We start from the raw sequence: 18,940 nt of genomic DNA on the forward strand, positions 1-18,940 counted from the left end.
CAGAGTCTGTTTTCACCTTCCTTACCAGATTGAATTTTACCACTCTGACCACTATCACTTAAGTGGTAATAACTCTCGAACGCTTCAACCTATCCCAGTGATTCTGAGAATATTCATTCATGACACATTGTACTTTATGTTAGTGGTAAATTTAGGATGATATTTTTGCATTTATTTGTGAAAATACCAACATTTTAGCAAACATTTTAAAAATTTTGCATTTTTCAAACTGTTATTTTTTCTGTCCTTAAACCAGAAAGTTAGATCACACAAAATAGTTAATAAATAACATTTTCTACTCTACATTAGCATTTTTTTTTATTCTTAAGGAGTAAGAAGGGTTAAAAGTTTATTAAAAAATTTTAATTTTTCCAACAAAATTTACAAATCCCACTTTTTTTAGGGACCACATATAAAGTGACTACTAGGGGCCTATATGACAGAAAATACCCCAAAGTGACATCATTTTAAAAACAGCACCCCCCAGAGTGCTCAAAACCACATTCAAGAAGTTTAATAACCCTTCAGGTGTTTAGCAGAAAGGAAAGCAATGTGGAAGGAAAAATGAAAATTTTACTTTTTCCCCCCAAAATTTTGCATTTTCACAAGGTAACTGGAGAAAATAGACCTCACAATTTATTGAGCAATTTCTCCTGAGTACTCCAAAAACCTATATTTGGTGAAAAATTACTGTTTTGGCACATGGCAGGGCTTGGAAAGAAAGGATCACAATTTGATTTTTGGAGTGCAAAATTGGCTGGAATAGATAGTGGACACCATGTCATATTTGTAAAGACCCTGATATAACCCACAGCAAATTACCTTATGTTGGAAAGGACACCTAACAAGGAATTTATTTAGAGGTGTGGTGAACACCTTGAATCCACAGGTGCGTCACAGAATTTTATAACGCTAAGAAGAAAAAAAATAAAAATACATTTTCCCACAAAAATGTTGCTTTTGCCTCAAAGTTTTCATTTTCACAAGGGTAACACCGGAGAAAATTGACTTTGCAATTTCTCTTGAGTGCAGCTATACCCAATACTTGGTGGAAAACTACTGTTTGGGCACGCAGCAGGGCTTGGGAGGGAAGGATCATCAACTGAATTCTGGAACGCAATTTTGCCTGGAAAAGATTGCAGATGTCATGTCAAATTTGAAGAGCAACAAAAAAAAAAGAAAAGTTGTAGATCAGCTCACCAATTGTTGCAAAATGCCTTGAATCAAAGTGCGGTGCACGGAGGCTCCAGACAAACTTCTGGGTGTAGTTATAGCAGCAAAATGGAAAAATCCAGCATCCACAGGAAATGAGGTAAGTACATTAAGGCTATGTGCCCACGTTGCGTTTTAATCCGGACACTCAAAACCGGACTCCTTCCCAGAAATCGCACGTTTTTTTCCATGCGATTTTACCGCGATTATTTTCGCGATTTTCGTGTGCGATATTGAAGCACTTTCCAAGCAATTTGAAGCATCGCTTGGAAAGTGATTGACAGGTTGGTCACACTCGTCAAACATAGTGTTTGATAAGTGTGACCAGCTTTTTACTATTGAGGCTGCCTATGCGGCATCAATAGTAAAAGATAGAATGTTAAAAATGATAAAAAAAATAAAAAATCGGAGTATATTTACCTTCTGACGTCCCGCTCAGTCTCAGCAACGCTCCCGTTCCCAGCGATGCCTTGCGAGACCTGTGATGACATTGGTCTCGCATTGCTTTAGCGATCTCACGAGACCGCTAGAGTAACGCGAGACTACATCACATGACCTTGCCGCAAGGCATTACTGGGAACGCTGAGGTCCGGGAAGGCTGCGCGTGACGCCGGAAGGTAAATATACCCCAATTTTTTATTTTGTATTCTTTTTTTTACAGGGGTATGGTACCCAAGGCCTGGAGGACAGTCTCCTCTCCTCCACACCGTGGGTACCAACCGCACATGAGACGCTTAACTTCACGCATGGTGGGCATAGCCACATGCGGGAAGTAAGCGGTTCTCATGCATTCCTATGGGTGCGGAATTGCGGCAATTCTTTGCGATTCCGCAAAAAAGAATGAGCATGCTGCGTTTTTTCCGCGATGCGATTCCGCCGCGGAAAAAAGCGCAGCATTAGCACAACATGTGCGGAATGCCATAGGAATGCATGGGGTGTGTTCTGTACGAGTTTTTTAAACGTTTTTGCAGTGTTTTCGTGCCAAAAATCGCTGCAAAAACGCTTAAAAATCGCATCGTGGGCACACAGCCTAAAACTTTATTTTATTAGCAACATAGTTAACAAAAAAAAACTAAGAGTACTAAGAGCTCGAAATGCGTAGACCCGTGTACTTTTATTCGCTTTGTATTTTTAGATTTTCAATTTTTCCATTTTTTTAAATTTTGTTGCTAGTGATCATTTTCAACCCCCAGGCGATTCACAGAATTGTATAACATTTGGCTGAGTAAATGGAAATTACCATTTTTCCCCACTAAAATGTTGCTTTGGCCCCAAGTTTTTAATTTTCAGAAGAGATAAAAGGAGAAGCTGAATGGTACAATTTAGTATACAATTTCTCCTGAGTATGCCAACACCCCATATGTTGTTGAAAACTTTTTTGACGGAACAGTACAAAGCTCAGAAGGGAAGAAGTGCCATATTAGAGTTCAGATTTTGCTGAAATGGTTTGAGGGTGCCATGTCACATTGGCAGAGCCCCAGAGGAACCAGAACATCAGAATCCCCCCAACTGACCCCATTTTACAAACTACACCCCCAATGAATCATATAGGGGTGCAGTGAGCATATTGACTATTGACAACACATGTCCTCACAGAATTTTATACCATTGGACAGTGAAGAAAAAATAATTACATTTTTACCTCCAAAATTTTGTTTTAGCCCCAGATTTTACATTTTCATATGAGGAAATAGGTAAAAATGGCATCAAAATTTGTCACACAATTTTTGCTGAACGTGGAAATACCCCATTGGTGGCTGTACAGTACTTCTTAGCCACACGGCGATACTCAGGAGGGACGGAGTGCTATTTGACTCTTGGCTAACAAATCATCATAGAATAATTTGCAGACTTCCTATACAGAGCCCTTAAGTGACAAAAGAGCAGATTTCCCCCTCAAGTGACCACATTTTGGACATTATATAGAAATAGCAGGAACGCAGGATGTCGCCGTGGACAGGAGACAGATCAAGAACTAAAGTATTTATTAAACAGGGGATGTACTCCACGCAGGGAGTGAGGGGATTATAGGGTGATGGTAAGGAATGGGGCTGAACTGTGAAAGTGGCAGGGTAGGTCAGGGATGAACAAAAGTTCAGTAATATTGAGGTGAAGCTTATCTGTCTGTAGTCTTCTTGGGTGCAGATCCTTGGGATTCCAACAATGGCACCGACAACAGCGGCACGTGACATATTGGTGAGGGCGGGGATTCCACGGTGGCACCGACAACAGCAGTGCAGGACGTCTCAGCAATGTCTGGGAGGCAGGAAGATTTCCCCTGTTTAAACGTGTCTAGCATGGTACTGTGTTCAGTGTGAGTGACCGCCGGAACGGGACTATGCTCCACAGTGTATACAAGTCCTCAGCTATGGGGCTTTGGCCTAGTCACCTGCTCCTCACTGCTCTGGACGCGTTACAGTTTCGCTCTTCTAAGCTGAGTCACCTACTGGCGTGACGGGTGACGGTATGCTGTCAGTCTCTTGTCCACCTCCAGTGGACCTATATGCAAGGGGTCTGTCAAATATGCGGTCACTCTTGAGCAGCGTGTGTGCGGTACTCACTTCTCATAGTGTACGGCACCTGGTTTAGCTCCGCACAGCTCCGCTCTGCTGGCACGGCTCTGCTGGCATGGCTCTGCTCTGCTGGCTCGGCTCTTCACTGCAGGCACGGCTCTGCTGGCACAGCTATTCCCCCCAGCACTACAGCTCCTATCCTAGACAGCAGCAGCGTGGCCTGTCACAGGCCCAGCACTCTCAGGTGGGGGAAGCAGAGCTAGCGAGATGAGCGAGTAGTGAAATACTCGGACTCGCTGTACTCATTGCGAGTACCTCCTAATACTCAGGTACTCGTAACGAGTAGTGAGTCCAATGTAAGTCTATGGGAAATGCGAGTAATAGGCTGTGTGTGTGTGCTGGGCTGGGCGGGAACTGTGCGAAGACTGTGCCAGGCTGTGCAGGACTGTGCTGGCCTGTGCTGGGCTCTTGCAGGTACTGTGCAGGGACTGTGCCAGGCTGTGCGGGACTGTGCTGGGCTGTGTGGGGACTATGCTGGGCTGTGTGAGTACTATGCGGTGACTGTGCTGGGCTGTGTGGGGACTGCTGGGCTGTGTGAGGACTGTGCGGGGACTGTGCTGGGCTGTGCGGGACTGTGCTGGGCTATGCGGGACTGTGCGGGACTGTGCTGGCTGTGCGGGACTGTGACAGGCTGTGCAGGACTATGCCAGGCTCTGCGGGACTGGTGACAGGCTGTGCAGGACTATGCCGGGCTGTGCGGGACTGTGCTGGCTGTGCGGGACTGTGACAGACTGTGCGGGACTATGCCGGGCTGTGCAGGACTGTGCTAGGCTGTGCGGAGACTGTGACACGCTGTGCGGGACTATGCTGGGCTGTGTGGGACTGTGATGGCTGTGCGGGACTGTGCGGGGACTGTGACAGGCTGTGCGGGACTATGCCGGGCTATGCGGGACTGTGCTGGCTGTGTGGGACTGTGACAGGCTATGCAGGACTATGCCGGGCTGTGCAGGACTGACAGGCTGTGCGGGGACTGTGCTGGGTTGTGCGGGGACTGTGCTGGGCTGTGCCGAATATTGCGAGACGAGTAGTGAAATACTCGCTAGGATTCAAGAACTGCGAGTACGGCATTACTCGCCGAGTACCGAATCCTAACGAGTATACTCACTCATTCCTACTGCTTACCACTCTGCGTGCTGCACGTACTTGGCTCTCCCCGCCCCCTCCTGTCAGCAGGAAGCTCCGTCTCTCTCAGGCCTCCCTCCGGCAGCAGGGGAAGGTCGGCCTCCCTCAGGCTTCCCCCTGGAAACAGAGGATGCAGCCTTTTTAGTTCCGGACCCGGCATGCAGGTACCCGCGGTCCGGTCAACCTTCTTACATTTACACCCTCTTGGAATTTATAAATAGATGTAGTGATGATTTTTATTCCATAGGTGTTTTCCAGAAACAAGCAGCACAGGATGTTGCTGAGTAAAAATTGCAAATCTGCCATTGTAGTGTCCATACATTGTAGTGCGCGTACATTTTTCTGTATGTACATCATGCCCAGGTCACGCTTCTGGAGACATGCACTAGTAAATTATGTGGGCTCTCATTGCTACAGAAATGTCAAACGTGGATGTTAAATGTGGTTTAGGCACACTGTGGTGCTCAGAAGGAAGGTGGGCATTTGGTTTTGGGAGCTCTGAATTTGCTGGATTTCTTTTTGTGGGGTGGGGGAGGCTAAGAGCAACGTCACTTTTCCAGAGCCTTTGCACTACAAGTGATTTGGAAGCTCCCTATATTTTCATTGACAGATAACAGACCTGAGTGAGGACTTGCTTTTTTGTGGAATGAGTTGAAGTTTTTATTGGGACCACTTTACACGACATTTTGGATTAAGTTTATCCTGTGTGATCCAAAAACGCCAAACAATTACATTGGGGTTTCCATGTAGATCTCCAGATGGTGTGATTCAGATGAAACCCTTGAGGGATCTATTCACTATAATGAGGCAGCAGAGTTACTCTGGCCTTCGTCTGGCCTCTGTTCAGCAATGTCCTTCTTGTCAGAAGTGCACAAAACTGTGGCCGACCACGCTTAAAAAAGACAGGCACCGCTTAAAAAGACTGACACCGCTAGATCTTAGGCCAGACGATGTCCACAGTGTCTCCATCAACCTCATTATACCATATTTTCCGCCAGCGGTATCATCTAAATCACATATTTCAGACATTTACACGGAAACTCTGGTGTAAGCGCTCAGTGTAGAGGGCACGGTATAACAAGCCACTGTAAATGGTAGACCTGGAGGTTGGCATGACTACAATCAGCCTCCATGATCTTGTCACAAGAGTTCCTATCGTCGTCTAAATGCTGCGATTGCTATTCATAGCTCAGGGGGGTTAAATTGCTCGAGGTGATAACAGGGCTGCCCATAGCCTTCTTGCTAACCATATGCTTTGTACCGAAGGTGCAGCTGACCTATATATGGCGCTAAGATTCTTTATTAACATATCATAACTAATGTTATGTCAATGTTCGCTTTGCCAAAAAAATCAGGAAATGAACTTAAATGAATAACTATTAAAAGTTTGAGTGTAACTTACTTTTCTTCATCATATTCTTCCCCAAACAAGACATTCTCTTTCAGGGATGCATTGAAAATCCAGGCTTGCTGGGCCGCATAGGCAATACTGCCACTAACTGACATTGTGCCCTCCAGTAAGGTCATCTAGATATACCAAAAGAATATTACTGTAGGTCTGCAGTGCAACAAGTCATTACCTTTTCATTAGTCATTAACTTTTAAAAATGATCAACCAGCTCTCCTAAAATGTCTGTTTTATTTAATATATGTATTCTTGGTGGTGGAACTATATCCATAGCATGGACCCTCATGCAGTGCTTCTACTTAGCGTGCGTAGGTGCTGTCAGAGCATGTGGTACTTACTGCAGGGGAACCCAGTGCTGATGAATTGGGTGAATGACAGAGCGGGCAGCAATGTAGAAGAGTCCAACTGTGGTCAACACAGCCGTAGTAGCCCATTAAATAAGAGTTCTAGTGCATCTTTCCTTATAACTCTTTGTCCTTCCTCTGTTAGGCTAGGTTCAGATTTGCGGATGGCCAAGCTGCAGAGGGCTATGGACTTCCTCCGTGAAGCTCCACCCACTGCTGCCTCTCGTCCGGTAAGGTCTGCCTATGTCCGCATGCGGCCTGTGTACCTAGCTTTAACATTGGGTACGCAGGCTGTGCGGATGTAGGCGGATGCCTCCGCATGCGTCATTTTGACGATGCGGCGACCGCATCAAAATTGCAACAAGTTGCATTCGACGTGGGTCGTCGCATCGTCAAAATGACACATGCAGAGGCATCCGCATACATCCGCACAGCCTGCATACCCAATGTTAAAGATAGGTGCAGCAGTGGGCGGTGCTTCATGGAGGAAGTCCGCAGCCCTCTGCAGCTCGGCCTTCCGCAAATGTGAACCTAGCCTTAATCCTTCATGTCACTTGACCACTGTAGCCAGTCACGGGCAATAGCAGTCAGGTGACCTGATTTGGCCCACCTTTTTTCATTAACATATAGCATATTTGATAACACTATTATATATAGCGACATCGAGTAAAATGAAAAAAAAAACTGTACTGCATTTAATGTTAATATGGGAATCTATAAGCATAATGTGAAAAAGCCACACATCGGAGGAATTGGACATGCCAAGCACAGTGTGAATGCACCTTTACTTGCTATCTAGAAGTCATCAGTCCATTTTCTGTTATCTGTGGAATGTTTAAATGTCCCCTGCTCTATGGGGCAGATTATGGCTCATGGGCACAGTGACTTTGCACTAATTTATTTGCTGTGCTTGTGTGTTTCAGTTGTTGCATCTCTTTTTGACAGATAACCAAACTAAAGGTCACAAAGTTTTAACAGTTGTTTACTATTTTGTCACTAACACATTACATACATAGAATTTAAGTTAATATTCTAAATTTGCCTTAATGTTTGTTATTTTGCTATATGTTATGTATGTGTTGAAATAAATGGTATTTTTTAGTTACTAGTAGAACACTGCTTTTAGTGATAAAAGTATCCAACCTCACCTAATGTGTAATACCTGCCACTAAATGAGGGAATATAATATTTCTACTCGTACTAAGGCCTCTTTCACACATCAGTATTTTTGATCAGTATTTCATCAGTATTTGTATGCCAAAACCAGGAATGTCTCCAAAACAAAGAACAGACATCAGTCTTTCAATTATATTTTTTTCTCGGTAAGGCCGGGGTCACACTAACTGACGCAAAATACGGTCCGTAGTTTACAGGCGTAATACGGATGAATGACCCCTAAATAGTGATCCGTATGTCATCCGTAAGCAAGGTGTGGTCACGTATTTTGCGCATGTAAGCATCCGTATGTAATCCGTATGGCGAGATTTTCTCGCAGGCTTGCAAAATGGACATATAATGGAGCCCTATGACAGGGTTTCTAACAGAAACGAAATAATAGATATAGACACATAGAATGCATAAATATATATATATATATATATATATATATACACACACAAGTCATTGAGACAAACATATATATATATTTATATTTCACAGAGTTCTTCATAGCAGAATAGCCGCTAATTAAATTGCCAGCTTCTATCAAATCATTCTCCAACCCGACATGAAATGACACATGGTTTACGTTCAGTAAAGCATTTCATTTCATGTTTTTTAATATGTCCCTGACTAATAATTAGATGAGGGTTTGTGTGCAAAATTTGGGAGTTGTAGTTGTTATTTTAAGGGGTTAATTCGTTGTTAAAAAATGTGTGGGCTTCCCATTGCCCTGTAGCGGTGGTGAATGGGTTAATCTAACAAATGGTTAATGTCACCTTACAATCGAATGGAATTTCTTTTCACCGCTTAGATAAAAAAGAACCTAGACATGTTTGGTGTCTCTGAACAAATGACCTGGAGAATCATATTAGCAGATATGTTTTAGCATTTAGTGAACCTAGCAAAAAAGCCAACCAAAAAGCAAGTGTGGGATTGTACTTTTTATGATATTTAACCGCACTTGGAATTTTTTTCCCATTGTATAGTACACAACATGGTATAACCAATGTTGTTGTTCAAAAGTACAACTCGTCCTGCAGAAAACAAGCCCTCACATGGATATATAGACAGAAAAATAAAAAAGTTATGGCTCTGGGAAGGAGGGGAGTGAAAAACGAAAACGCAAAACCGAAAAAAGCTTCTGGGGGTTAAGGGGTTAAGCAAACTTAAAAATAATTTCAGCAAAGAGACAAGTGCTTTGCTATTTTGTCAGATGATCTGACCGCTGTTTAGACATAACAGGGAAACAAGTATTAGGATCTATTGTAAAGGCTGCAGTTGATTAGCAGCTCCTGACTGGCTGCAGTGGTCACATGAAGACTCCTGCCAAGAGAAATATTGTTTATTTTTTCCATTCTGTGGCACAGGTTACAGAGGAGTGGCATCTAGTGATGAGCGATTATGCTCGGTACTCGAGATTTCCGAGCATGCGCGAGTGATCTCCGAGTAATTGGATGTGCTCGGAGATTTAGTTTGTGTTGCCGTAGCTGAATGATTTGCGGCTACTAGACAGCCTGAATACATGTGGCGATTGTTAGGGAATTCCCACATGTATTCAGGCTGTCTAGCAGGCGCAAATAATGCAGCTACGGCGACACAAACTAAATCTCCGAGCACACCCAAAATACTCAGAGACCACCCAAGCATGCTGGGAAATCTCGAGTACCGACCATACTCGCTCATCACTAGTGGCATCACATTGGAGAAGCAGAGTACTGATATAATATTTTCTTTTCTTAGAACAATATGTGCCCATAAAAAATAATTAAAATAGTAGTGCAGAACCCCTTTAAATGATTGGCATTAATGTACGGGAGTGCATTCATTAAACAGGACAGGAATTAGATGTTTTTAAATTAATAAAATTTATACTGAATTTTTTCCCGTAAAACCATATATTATTCTGCTCAGCTTGTCACGTTCTATTACAGATAGGACATAATGTTCAATCTGCGCCATTTACATTTTGCTTTAGTGTTTAGCTAATCATTTTGACATGACTGATAAAGCATAGAAGTAATATATAAGAAAAAGCTGATTATTCCTATAGGGAGTGGATAAATCAAACATACCTGACCAAGAATAGATAATATCAGAGAACTTTTACCGCATCCAACACTTCCACAGATTCCTACAAGTTTGCCCTGCAGAAATATGATCATTATAGAATAGTTTAAGTCTAAGAATAGTATAAATCAATTATTAAATATGTAGATTTACGTTTAATAAAGGGAATTTGTCAGCAGAATTTCACACCCTGAACTATTTATATGCACATATAGCGCTTTCAAAGACAAGTCCAGCAAGAGCTTTACATGGCCAGTCCATCTGTGATTTTTCTGTTCTTTACTTGTACAGGTTATTGTGATTAACATCATTTTACAAATTCAAAACCAGGTCAGCTCAACTCTGTTATTGTCAGGGATGCACAGATATCTTAAAGAGTTAAATCCTTAAGGATTTGTCTTCATTCCTGTTAAAAAAATTGATCTTCGTGGCCTTCAAAACCCTGCTTTTCCCCAGTTCATTTGCCATTCTTTAGCTGCGCTGATTGCACTTATTAGGAGTACAGATGATGGCAGTGACAGGGTCAGCACCTGTCTTTTCCGCTGAGTGTTGTGCTTAGCGTACGTTCACACTGACGTATAACATGGCCAAGTGCTATCCGCCGATTTGGGGTGAGAAAACATTTACAGCATGCTGCCTGCGGAGACACGGGGGATCGTTAGGCGCCCCGATCCGCTAGCCAGAACCACATGGACCAGGGATCGTCCCTGCAAACACCCGCTCTCCTTTTAACGTGGGCATAATGCTACTCAGACAACACAGGGTGAGGGTAAAACAGTGTGGCAATACTTTTTTGAACCACAAAACAGGTAGATATCACATAAAGCAGTCCCAGCAAATTACCCCAAGATGGTGCACATTACAGAGTCTCACCCTTCCGCTGACTCGCCGGAATAATGGCAGCTATTACTTCAGAGCTTCCAGGTCGACTAGCCCACCTGTGGCACGCACACAGAGAGGAGGTAATAAGTTTAGGAAGATGACAGTCCATTGAGATACAAGGGCCAGTTGACCGGAGAGTCACAACATGGCTTCATCTTCCAGAGTCGATTACCCCACCTGTGACACACACACAGAGAGGAGGTAACGACAAGCTTAGGAAGACAGCAGTACATTCAGGTACAAGGCCAGTTGACCCTGGCTTCTCCAAACAACTCCATGGAGCCAGGTAACTGGTGGGTCCCAATCCTGGCTTTTTCCAAACGTATCCATGGCTCAGTGATGGTCAATGGAGCAGATCTGTATTCTTCCAGCGGGGGACCAAGGTCTCCTAGGTTGTTTCCTGTAGAATGATAGATCCGTGTCCCTCGTGATGGAGCCATGATGTATTGGCAGCAGTCCTGTAGGGTGTCCTGGACGTTTGGATATCTTGGTGGAATCTCTGGCTGCCTCTCTCTCTCAGGCTGCTTTTACACTTACCATGTATTTGCGGACCGATATTGCTGCTCCAATAGATTCCTATGGGGCCACAAAATCGGTCCGCAAAAATTAATAGGAGGGCCGTGCTCCGTATGGCCGGGAGGGCCGTATTTGCGGCCGTGAAAAAATATCGAGCTTGCTTGATATTTTTCACGGCTTACGGACACGGCCTCAATGCATTTCAATGGTACCGCAAACACAACGGTAGCTTATTTTTGCGGTACCCCGTATTTGCGTTAAGGATCCGTGAAGGTTTTTTGCGGCCCATTTTTGTGGGATAACGCAAAAATCACAGCCATATGGCCCGCAAAAAAGGACCGCAAAAACGGGCTGCAAAAAACATGGCATGTGTAAAACCAGCCTAGTATCAATCTAGTCTTCATTCATTACTGACATAAAGGGTAGGAATGGAGATGAGGTCATGTATCATTACTTGATTATTTAAACTATTTGCATAGTTTTTCCTCCTCTGTTTTCAAAGTCACCAAACTATCTGGCCTACACTAAGCATAATTAGCATATCAGTAAACATCACTAGTCATCATGGATAAGAGCACAATATGTTATATAAAATGTCAATATTACAGGCTTACACAAGCAAAAGTCTGTTTTCTTGACCAACGCAATTTCAAAAGTCAATATACAGATAACAGTCTATTCTTCTTGGTTTGCTAAAAATTGTTGTCTGGTTAATTAAGATACAATGCGGTGTCTCCACACTGTCAGTTCCTCCAATGATCAGATCATGCACACCCATACAAGTCTATGGGTGCTTGTGAAACATCGGACGGCATATGGATCTCATCCCAGAGCAGTCCGGTGTACACGGATAGACACAATGGAGAAGATGGAGAAATTAAAGGGAACCCGTCACCAGAAAATACACTATTAATCTGCAGATATGAGGTAAATCTGCAAGTTAATAGCATTATTAACCTTCCCCGGCGCCCTCAATTAGCCAAATGCCATGGCGAAAATTTTTAACTTTATTTCGTCTGGCAGCATTTCTGTTTCAGACACAGGGGTGGCACCGGCGTGGGTTTCAGACACCGCTCTAAGTATACAGAGCAGGAGCTGTAACCGAGCCCTGGCCTCAGCTGACACTGGCTCTGCATTAGGGCTGACTGCCAGACAGGGCCAGGGGCTCGATTAGAACTGCTGCTTTGTATAATCACAGCAGTGACTGAACCTGCACAGGCTCCAACCCTGTCACAGAGGAGAAAAGTTAATTTTGTCCCTACAGCGTTTGGCTAACCTGTAGATTAACCCCATATCTCCAGATTAATGGCATTTTTTCTGGTGATAGGTTCCCTTTAAGTTCTCCATCTTCTCTGCACCTGTGCTGCAATTGTCTCATGTGGGAGAATCGGATGACACTTAGATCAAACTCTGACAGAGGTTGAACTGAGTGTCATTAGCATAATCTCTTGCACGAGAGAATCAATGCCAGTGTGAGTGCACCCTTAGGCTGGTTTTACACTTGCCATGTTTTTGCTGGCCGTTTTTGCAGCCCCAAAGCATTTCTATGGGGCCGCAAAAACGGGCCGCAAAAATGAGTAGGAGGGCCATGCTCCTCATGGCCGTGAGGGCCGTATTTGCAGCTGTGAAAAAATATCAAGCTTGCTCGATATTTTTAATGGCTTACAGAGACGACCACAATGCATTTCAATGGTGCCGTAAAAACAATGTTAGCTTGTTTTTGCGGTACACCGTTTTTTCCCTGCTATATGTTTTAACAGGGAAAAACGGCGATTTGAGAAGGGAGACCGCAAAAATCACAGCAATACGGCCCGAAAAAAAACCCGGCATGTGTAAAAGTAGCCTTATCTGAACAATCCCCTGCAGCAGCTTATCCGCAGAGTTAATGAGGCACAGGTGCTGAGCTGACCTTTTCACTGCCATCATCTGTACTTAAAATGAGCATGTTCTAATGTCAGTGAAACAAAAGGTAGGCAAATAGGCTAGGGAAAAGTAGGGGATTTGGATTTTTTTTTTACAGAAATGAAGACAAATCCTCTAATAAAGCGATGTACAAAGTTTCATAATTTTCCATGCTGGACAAAATTCACTATGTAACAATTTTACATATTTTTTTTGTTCTCGGGTATTAACTGTATTTTCCTAATTATTTGTGCCTTAAAATGAATAGGAAAAAAAAAGTTATGATTCTCTATAAACTTTGCAAATGTGGTCAGCACAATAATATTTTGAAATTTTTCACTTGCGGAGCTGCTCCATCTTCTGATAGTGGGCGAGGCAGTGTACTGCACAACTGGCTGCTATACAAATCAAAAGGAAGCAGATGTGTAGTACCCTGTGGTGGCCACTATCAGAAGATGGCCAGCTCACCGATGATAGTTGATCGGCGGGGGTGCTGGGTGTCGGACCCCGACCGACCTGACATTGATTGCCTACTCTAAGCATAGGTCATCAGTACTAAAGTAGTGGACAACCACTTTAATAACACAATTAAGGAGTAGTCAAGAACTAAAATGTAATGTAATCCTAAATGCCTATCATAATCTAATCTCTTTTCTAATATACTTTAATTAAAAAGTCTCTACGGTTCCCTAACTACTAGATCTAACTTTTAAAAAAAATTTTAATACTTCCTTTTTGATGACACTTTGTTTGAGGATATCGGTGCATGCTGGGATAGTCAAACGAGTCTTACCAGCTCATTAATTCTGATCAGAGCTGACAAGAGAGCAAAATGCCACTGTGCACATTGCCAACTCTCTAGAGTTGGAACTAGCCCAGCCCCTGAAATGGACATCACTAATGACGCTTCATTTGAGGCAGGGGGCAGAGGTTGTGGCAGTGACCACAGCCTCTATCCTCTTTTGACAAATCGCTTGACTATCCTGGCAGGGGCAGACATACCGCATGTGCAACTGGGGCCCAGAGGTGGAGGGGGGCCCCTGCAGGGCGGCTAATAATGAGGGCAATTTGGCCTGTTTATCCAGCCCAGAGGCCCTGGCCAGATTGCCCTTATGTGCGGCCCAGCAGGAAGAGATCCCTGCAGCTCCGCTGCCTGTAAGAGAAAATGGCAGCAGAGTGGAGCTGCAGCAATCCGCCCTGCTTCCTGCCTGCGCTTCCTGTCTCACACGGCAGTCAGCAGCATGGCAGGATGACATCATCATTCAGCACCGCGGCCGCTGTGCCAGTGAGAGGAAGCTGCAAGCAATGGCTGCAGGAGAGTGTGCAGAGAGGTGAGAGGTGCTGTGGAGAGGTGAGAGGTGCTGTGTGTGTGTGTACAGATGAGTGGTGATGGCGTGTGTGCGTGCATGTGTAGCGCTGCAGGGGAACGTGCAGAGAAGTAAATGGTGCTGTGTGCATCTGTGTGTGTAGGTGGAGGCAATGATGGGATGGTGGGGGAAAAGACAATGATGGTGGTGGTGGAAAGAACAATGATGGTGGAAAGGGCAATGTTGGGGATTGTGGGGGAGGAGGAAATAATGGAGGTCGTGGAATGGGCAAGTATGGGGTGGTGAGGAACAAGACTGATGGTGGCATTGGAAAGGACATTGATGGGGTGGTGGGGGAGGAGGAAATGATGGAGGTGCTGGAAAGGGCAATGATGCGGGTGGTGGGGAAGAAGACAATAATGAGGTGATGAAGAGGGCAATAATGGGGATAGTGGTGGAGAAAGCAATGATGGAGGTGGTGGAAAGGGCAATGATGGGGGAGTTGTGATAGAAAGCAAAGATGGAGGTGGTGGAAAAGACAATGATGGGAGTGGTGGGGGAGAAAGCAATGAAGGGCGTGGTGGGGAAAAGGCAATGACGGTCGTGGTGGGGAGGACAATGATGGTCGTGGTGGAAAGGGCAATAATGGGGGTGGTGGAGGAGGAGGAAATGATGGGGGTGGTGGGGAAAAGGCAATGATGGTGGTAGATAGGGCAATGGTGGTGGAATGGGCTATGGAAAGGTAGAGGAAGACGTTATTATCGCTTATTATGTCTAACCCAGTCCCTTAGTATAATAAAGTGTACTCACTTATTATACATAGCACAGTCCCTTAGTATATAGTGTATTCACTTATTATGCATAGCACCATCCCTCAGTATATAGTGTAGTTACTTTGTATGTATAGCACAGCCCCTTAGTATTTAGTGTACTCACTTATGTATAGCACAGTCCCTTAGTATACAGTGTACTCAATTATTATGCCTAACACAGTCCCTTAGTATACCAGTCCCTTAGTATACAGTGTACTCACTTATTATGTATAACACCATCCTTAGTTACATAGTTTACTTTTTTGTTATGTATAACACCATCCCTTACTACGTATCATCCTCTCTAGTTCTATATGGTGCCGTCCCTTATTATATAGCTTCCTCTGCTGTTATGTACAGTGCCGTCTCTTACATAGTGTATTTTTGCTATTTTTGCTATTCACAGCGCCCTCCTATTACACAGTCCCCTCCCTTGTTAGATACAAAATGACTGCTGATGGAGGAGCCGGTAACCAGATTACCAGTACATCAGCTCCTCCATTAGAAAAGAAGCTTTCCCATGCTCCATCAGCCATCATTGCATTATATATCTAACAAGAGAGGATGGTATGTAATGAAAGCAGGGCTCTATATAATCCGATATGTGAGGGATAACAAGAGAAGGCATTGTATAATAAGGGACGGCAATATACATAAGAAAGGAGACTATGTAATGTATATATATACATGTATGTTTGTGTGGCTATATATATATATATATATATATATATATATATACAGTATATGTGTAGCTTTGTCGCCATAAAAGGAGGGGAGCCCAGACACATTTCTTGCACAGGGGCCCCAAGCTGTCTGTGTCCCCCCCAGTATCCTGGCATGCACTGGAATTCTCAAACGAAGCATCATCAAAGATGAAGTAGTAAAAAAAACCATAAAACAAATAGAGTAGTGAGGGACTTTTTTAATAAAAGTATATTGGAAAAGAGATTGGATTATGGCATTAAATAGACAGGCATTTAGGATTAAAATACTTTTTAGTTCTGGTCCACCCCTTCAAGAAAATTAGCTAGCCTAAAGAAATAGCAAGTGATACTTTCAAAAGGGTAAACCTAAAAAGCCGAAAAAAGTGCGTTTTACCTAAACAAACAAAAAAATTTCTAACACATTACTGGTCTGCTAAGCAACCTGAACTTTATTGCCACATACAACCAGTAACACCATAAAATTTGTGAGATTCATTGCAAGTAATGGCATATCCTAGTTGATTATTTTTTATTTAAATATCTTGAAGTCTGACCTAATCTGCCATACAAAAGGGCAAAGACTCTAAAAAGTAAATCAGCCCTTTGCAACCTCCCTAAGGAAATAGTCATCAAGTAGGTATGATACTATCAGCAATAATTACAAGCATAAAAGCTCCAAACAATCAAACACATTCGAGAGTCTTACCACATACAGTAAGTGTTACGTATCAGCTCACATCTCACTAAACAATCCCTTCATACTGTATGAATCTGTTATAATAGCATTGTTTTAAGTTATCTAATATAAAGTTGTATATTCCCAGTAACGCAGGCAATCCTCATACTGGTGAGATCTACACTGGAGAATATATCACTATGAATTAATATTATAACATAACTATAATAAATAATATAAGTATCTACATAGTGTCTAGCAACCTTTTAGAAATGAAGTACAAAGCAACTTGAACTCCTAAGGCCACAGCAGCTTACAAATGCCCCACATTATTACATTATACTCTACATGCTAGCTATCCCTCTAGTTATTTTAGCCACAAGTATTTTTAGCCTTTTGAATTCTTCTGCCGCTACTCAAACCAGCAATATTTTCTAGGTGTCCTTAGCGACACCTTGAGCGACCACTGAGTCTATCATCCAACCCTTGCATCATCTTACAGGATTACAAAGATCTTTCGCTAAAGTTCTTCTATACATCCATAACCGTCACTATCCCTGTGGTTGCAGCACAGTATCTCTAGCTATTAGACATTTCTATAGGGCTTTCCATAGTTTATATAATATTATTACTACTGTACTTCTCTCCTATTTATGTTTTTTTGTTTAATTTTTTGAATCTCAGCCATTTGATGCTATTTTTGTATAGTTACTGTGTCTCTTACCATTATCTACATCTTGCATCTCTACCCTGTCTGAAGAAGACAAGATAAAGGTGTAACAGAGATTTGTTAAAAACATTTTTTTTGCCATGAAGTAGTTAGCTTTTGGATTAGTTCTCCATGATTGGGTTGCACAGTCCAGGAAAATTTTTTTTTTTTTTTTTTTATCATTTATCTTCATGACTGTTCTCTTGCCTAGGACAGTATTTGAACCATTAGCAGCTGTGACCAGGAAAGTTTGCTCTGTTAAGACCCCCCACACATATTATATGTTTCGGCCAGCAGCCATCTAACTGACTCTCCCATATACATGACTGTTCATCATGTTCACTATAAGAAAGCTGCCAACAGACATCTCTGCTTGTGGCTTATCTCATGGAGAACAAAGCAATCAGCAGTCCGAAGTCAAATATCAGTCGGCCGATGCCCCAATACACATTAAAATGTCGGCAAAACCCATCGATTTCAGCTGATGCGACCGACATTATTCTAATGTGTATGTGGGGTTTTAAGACCCCCATACACATTAGACTAAAGTTGACTGAACCCACCAATATTGTCAGGTTTGGCCAACGGTCTAATGTGCTTGCGGGCACTGGCCGGCTGATGGTCGGGAGAGATGTCAATTGTGCACGTCTGATTTTGAACTGACAATCGCATTTTTCTCCTTGTGATAAACCACCAGCTGATGTGTCAGACATTGGTTCTCTCTTAGAGAACACACGACCTCACAGTCATGTGAGCGCTCCTGTATATGGCCATGTCAGCTGTGATGGCTGTCGGCAGAAAGATCAGTTAAAGCTTCATTCAGCCGACAGCCATCTAATGTGTATTGACAGCGTTATGTTGCATTTACATCAACTGATATATGGTACATTTTTTTCAGATTATTTAATCTGATTGAAATCAGTGGCGTACCACTAATAGCGGCAAACAACACAGCTGCTATGGAGCCCAAGAGTGCCTGCGTCAGGCTATCACCCAACTTTCACCTTTATCTGTATCCTGAATGAGCATGGTTGTGTTAGGGCCATAATACTGTGTGGAGGTTTGTGTGGAGGCCATCATATTGTGTGGAGAGTTGTGTGGGGGGCCATCTTACAGTCTGAAGGGGTATTGGGACCATTATACTATATGGAGGGCCATTATATTTTTTGGAGGGTCATTATATTGTATGAGGGGCTGGTGGAGGCCATCACATTTTGTAAGGGGGCTGTGTTGAGGCCATCATACTGTGTGTGAAGTACAATGCGTGTATCATTCTGTATGGCGGAGGGGTATTGTAAAATCATCATACTGAGCATGTGAAGGGTACTGTGGAGGAATTCACTGTGGGGGTATCATACTGTTTGGGGGGCACTTTTGTTGACATCATACTTTATGGGGACAATGAAAGGGGTACCTTAGTCGGTGGGAAAATTAAGAGACTTCAATAGGAGCAAAATTACTCTGTAAGGCCTGCAAAGTTGTTAGATATGCTGTTCTGTGACCCTGCAAATATTATTTTGGAGGGGCCAAGGGCTTTTGCTATGG

At 43.2% G+C, this 18,940-nt stretch overlaps 1 protein-coding gene across 1 annotated transcript in view; it reads right to left on the bottom strand.

The window, feature by feature from the left end:
• The window catches only part of LOC141101443 (ATP-binding cassette sub-family C member 5-like), a 206,767-nt gene that overhangs the window by 118,310 nt on the left and 69,517 nt on the right, over window positions 1-18,940 (bottom strand). The window contains exons 10-11 of the mRNA XM_073590542.1: window positions 9,893-9,964; window positions 6,310-6,434 (exon numbers count right to left, since the gene is read on the bottom strand). Of these exons, the coding sequence (XP_073446643.1) occupies window positions 6,310-6,434; window positions 9,893-9,964 (197 nt within the window). The remainder of the gene's footprint in view (window positions 1-6,309; window positions 6,435-9,892; window positions 9,965-18,940) is intronic.

The sequence above is a fragment of the Dendrobates tinctorius genome, unplaced genomic scaffold, assembly GCF_039654945.1.
Source record: "Dendrobates tinctorius isolate UK_male_01 unplaced genomic scaffold, ASM3965494v1 ptg000117l, whole genome shotgun sequence".
Lineage (NCBI taxonomy): Eukaryota > Metazoa > Chordata > Amphibia > Anura > Dendrobatidae > Dendrobates > Dendrobates tinctorius.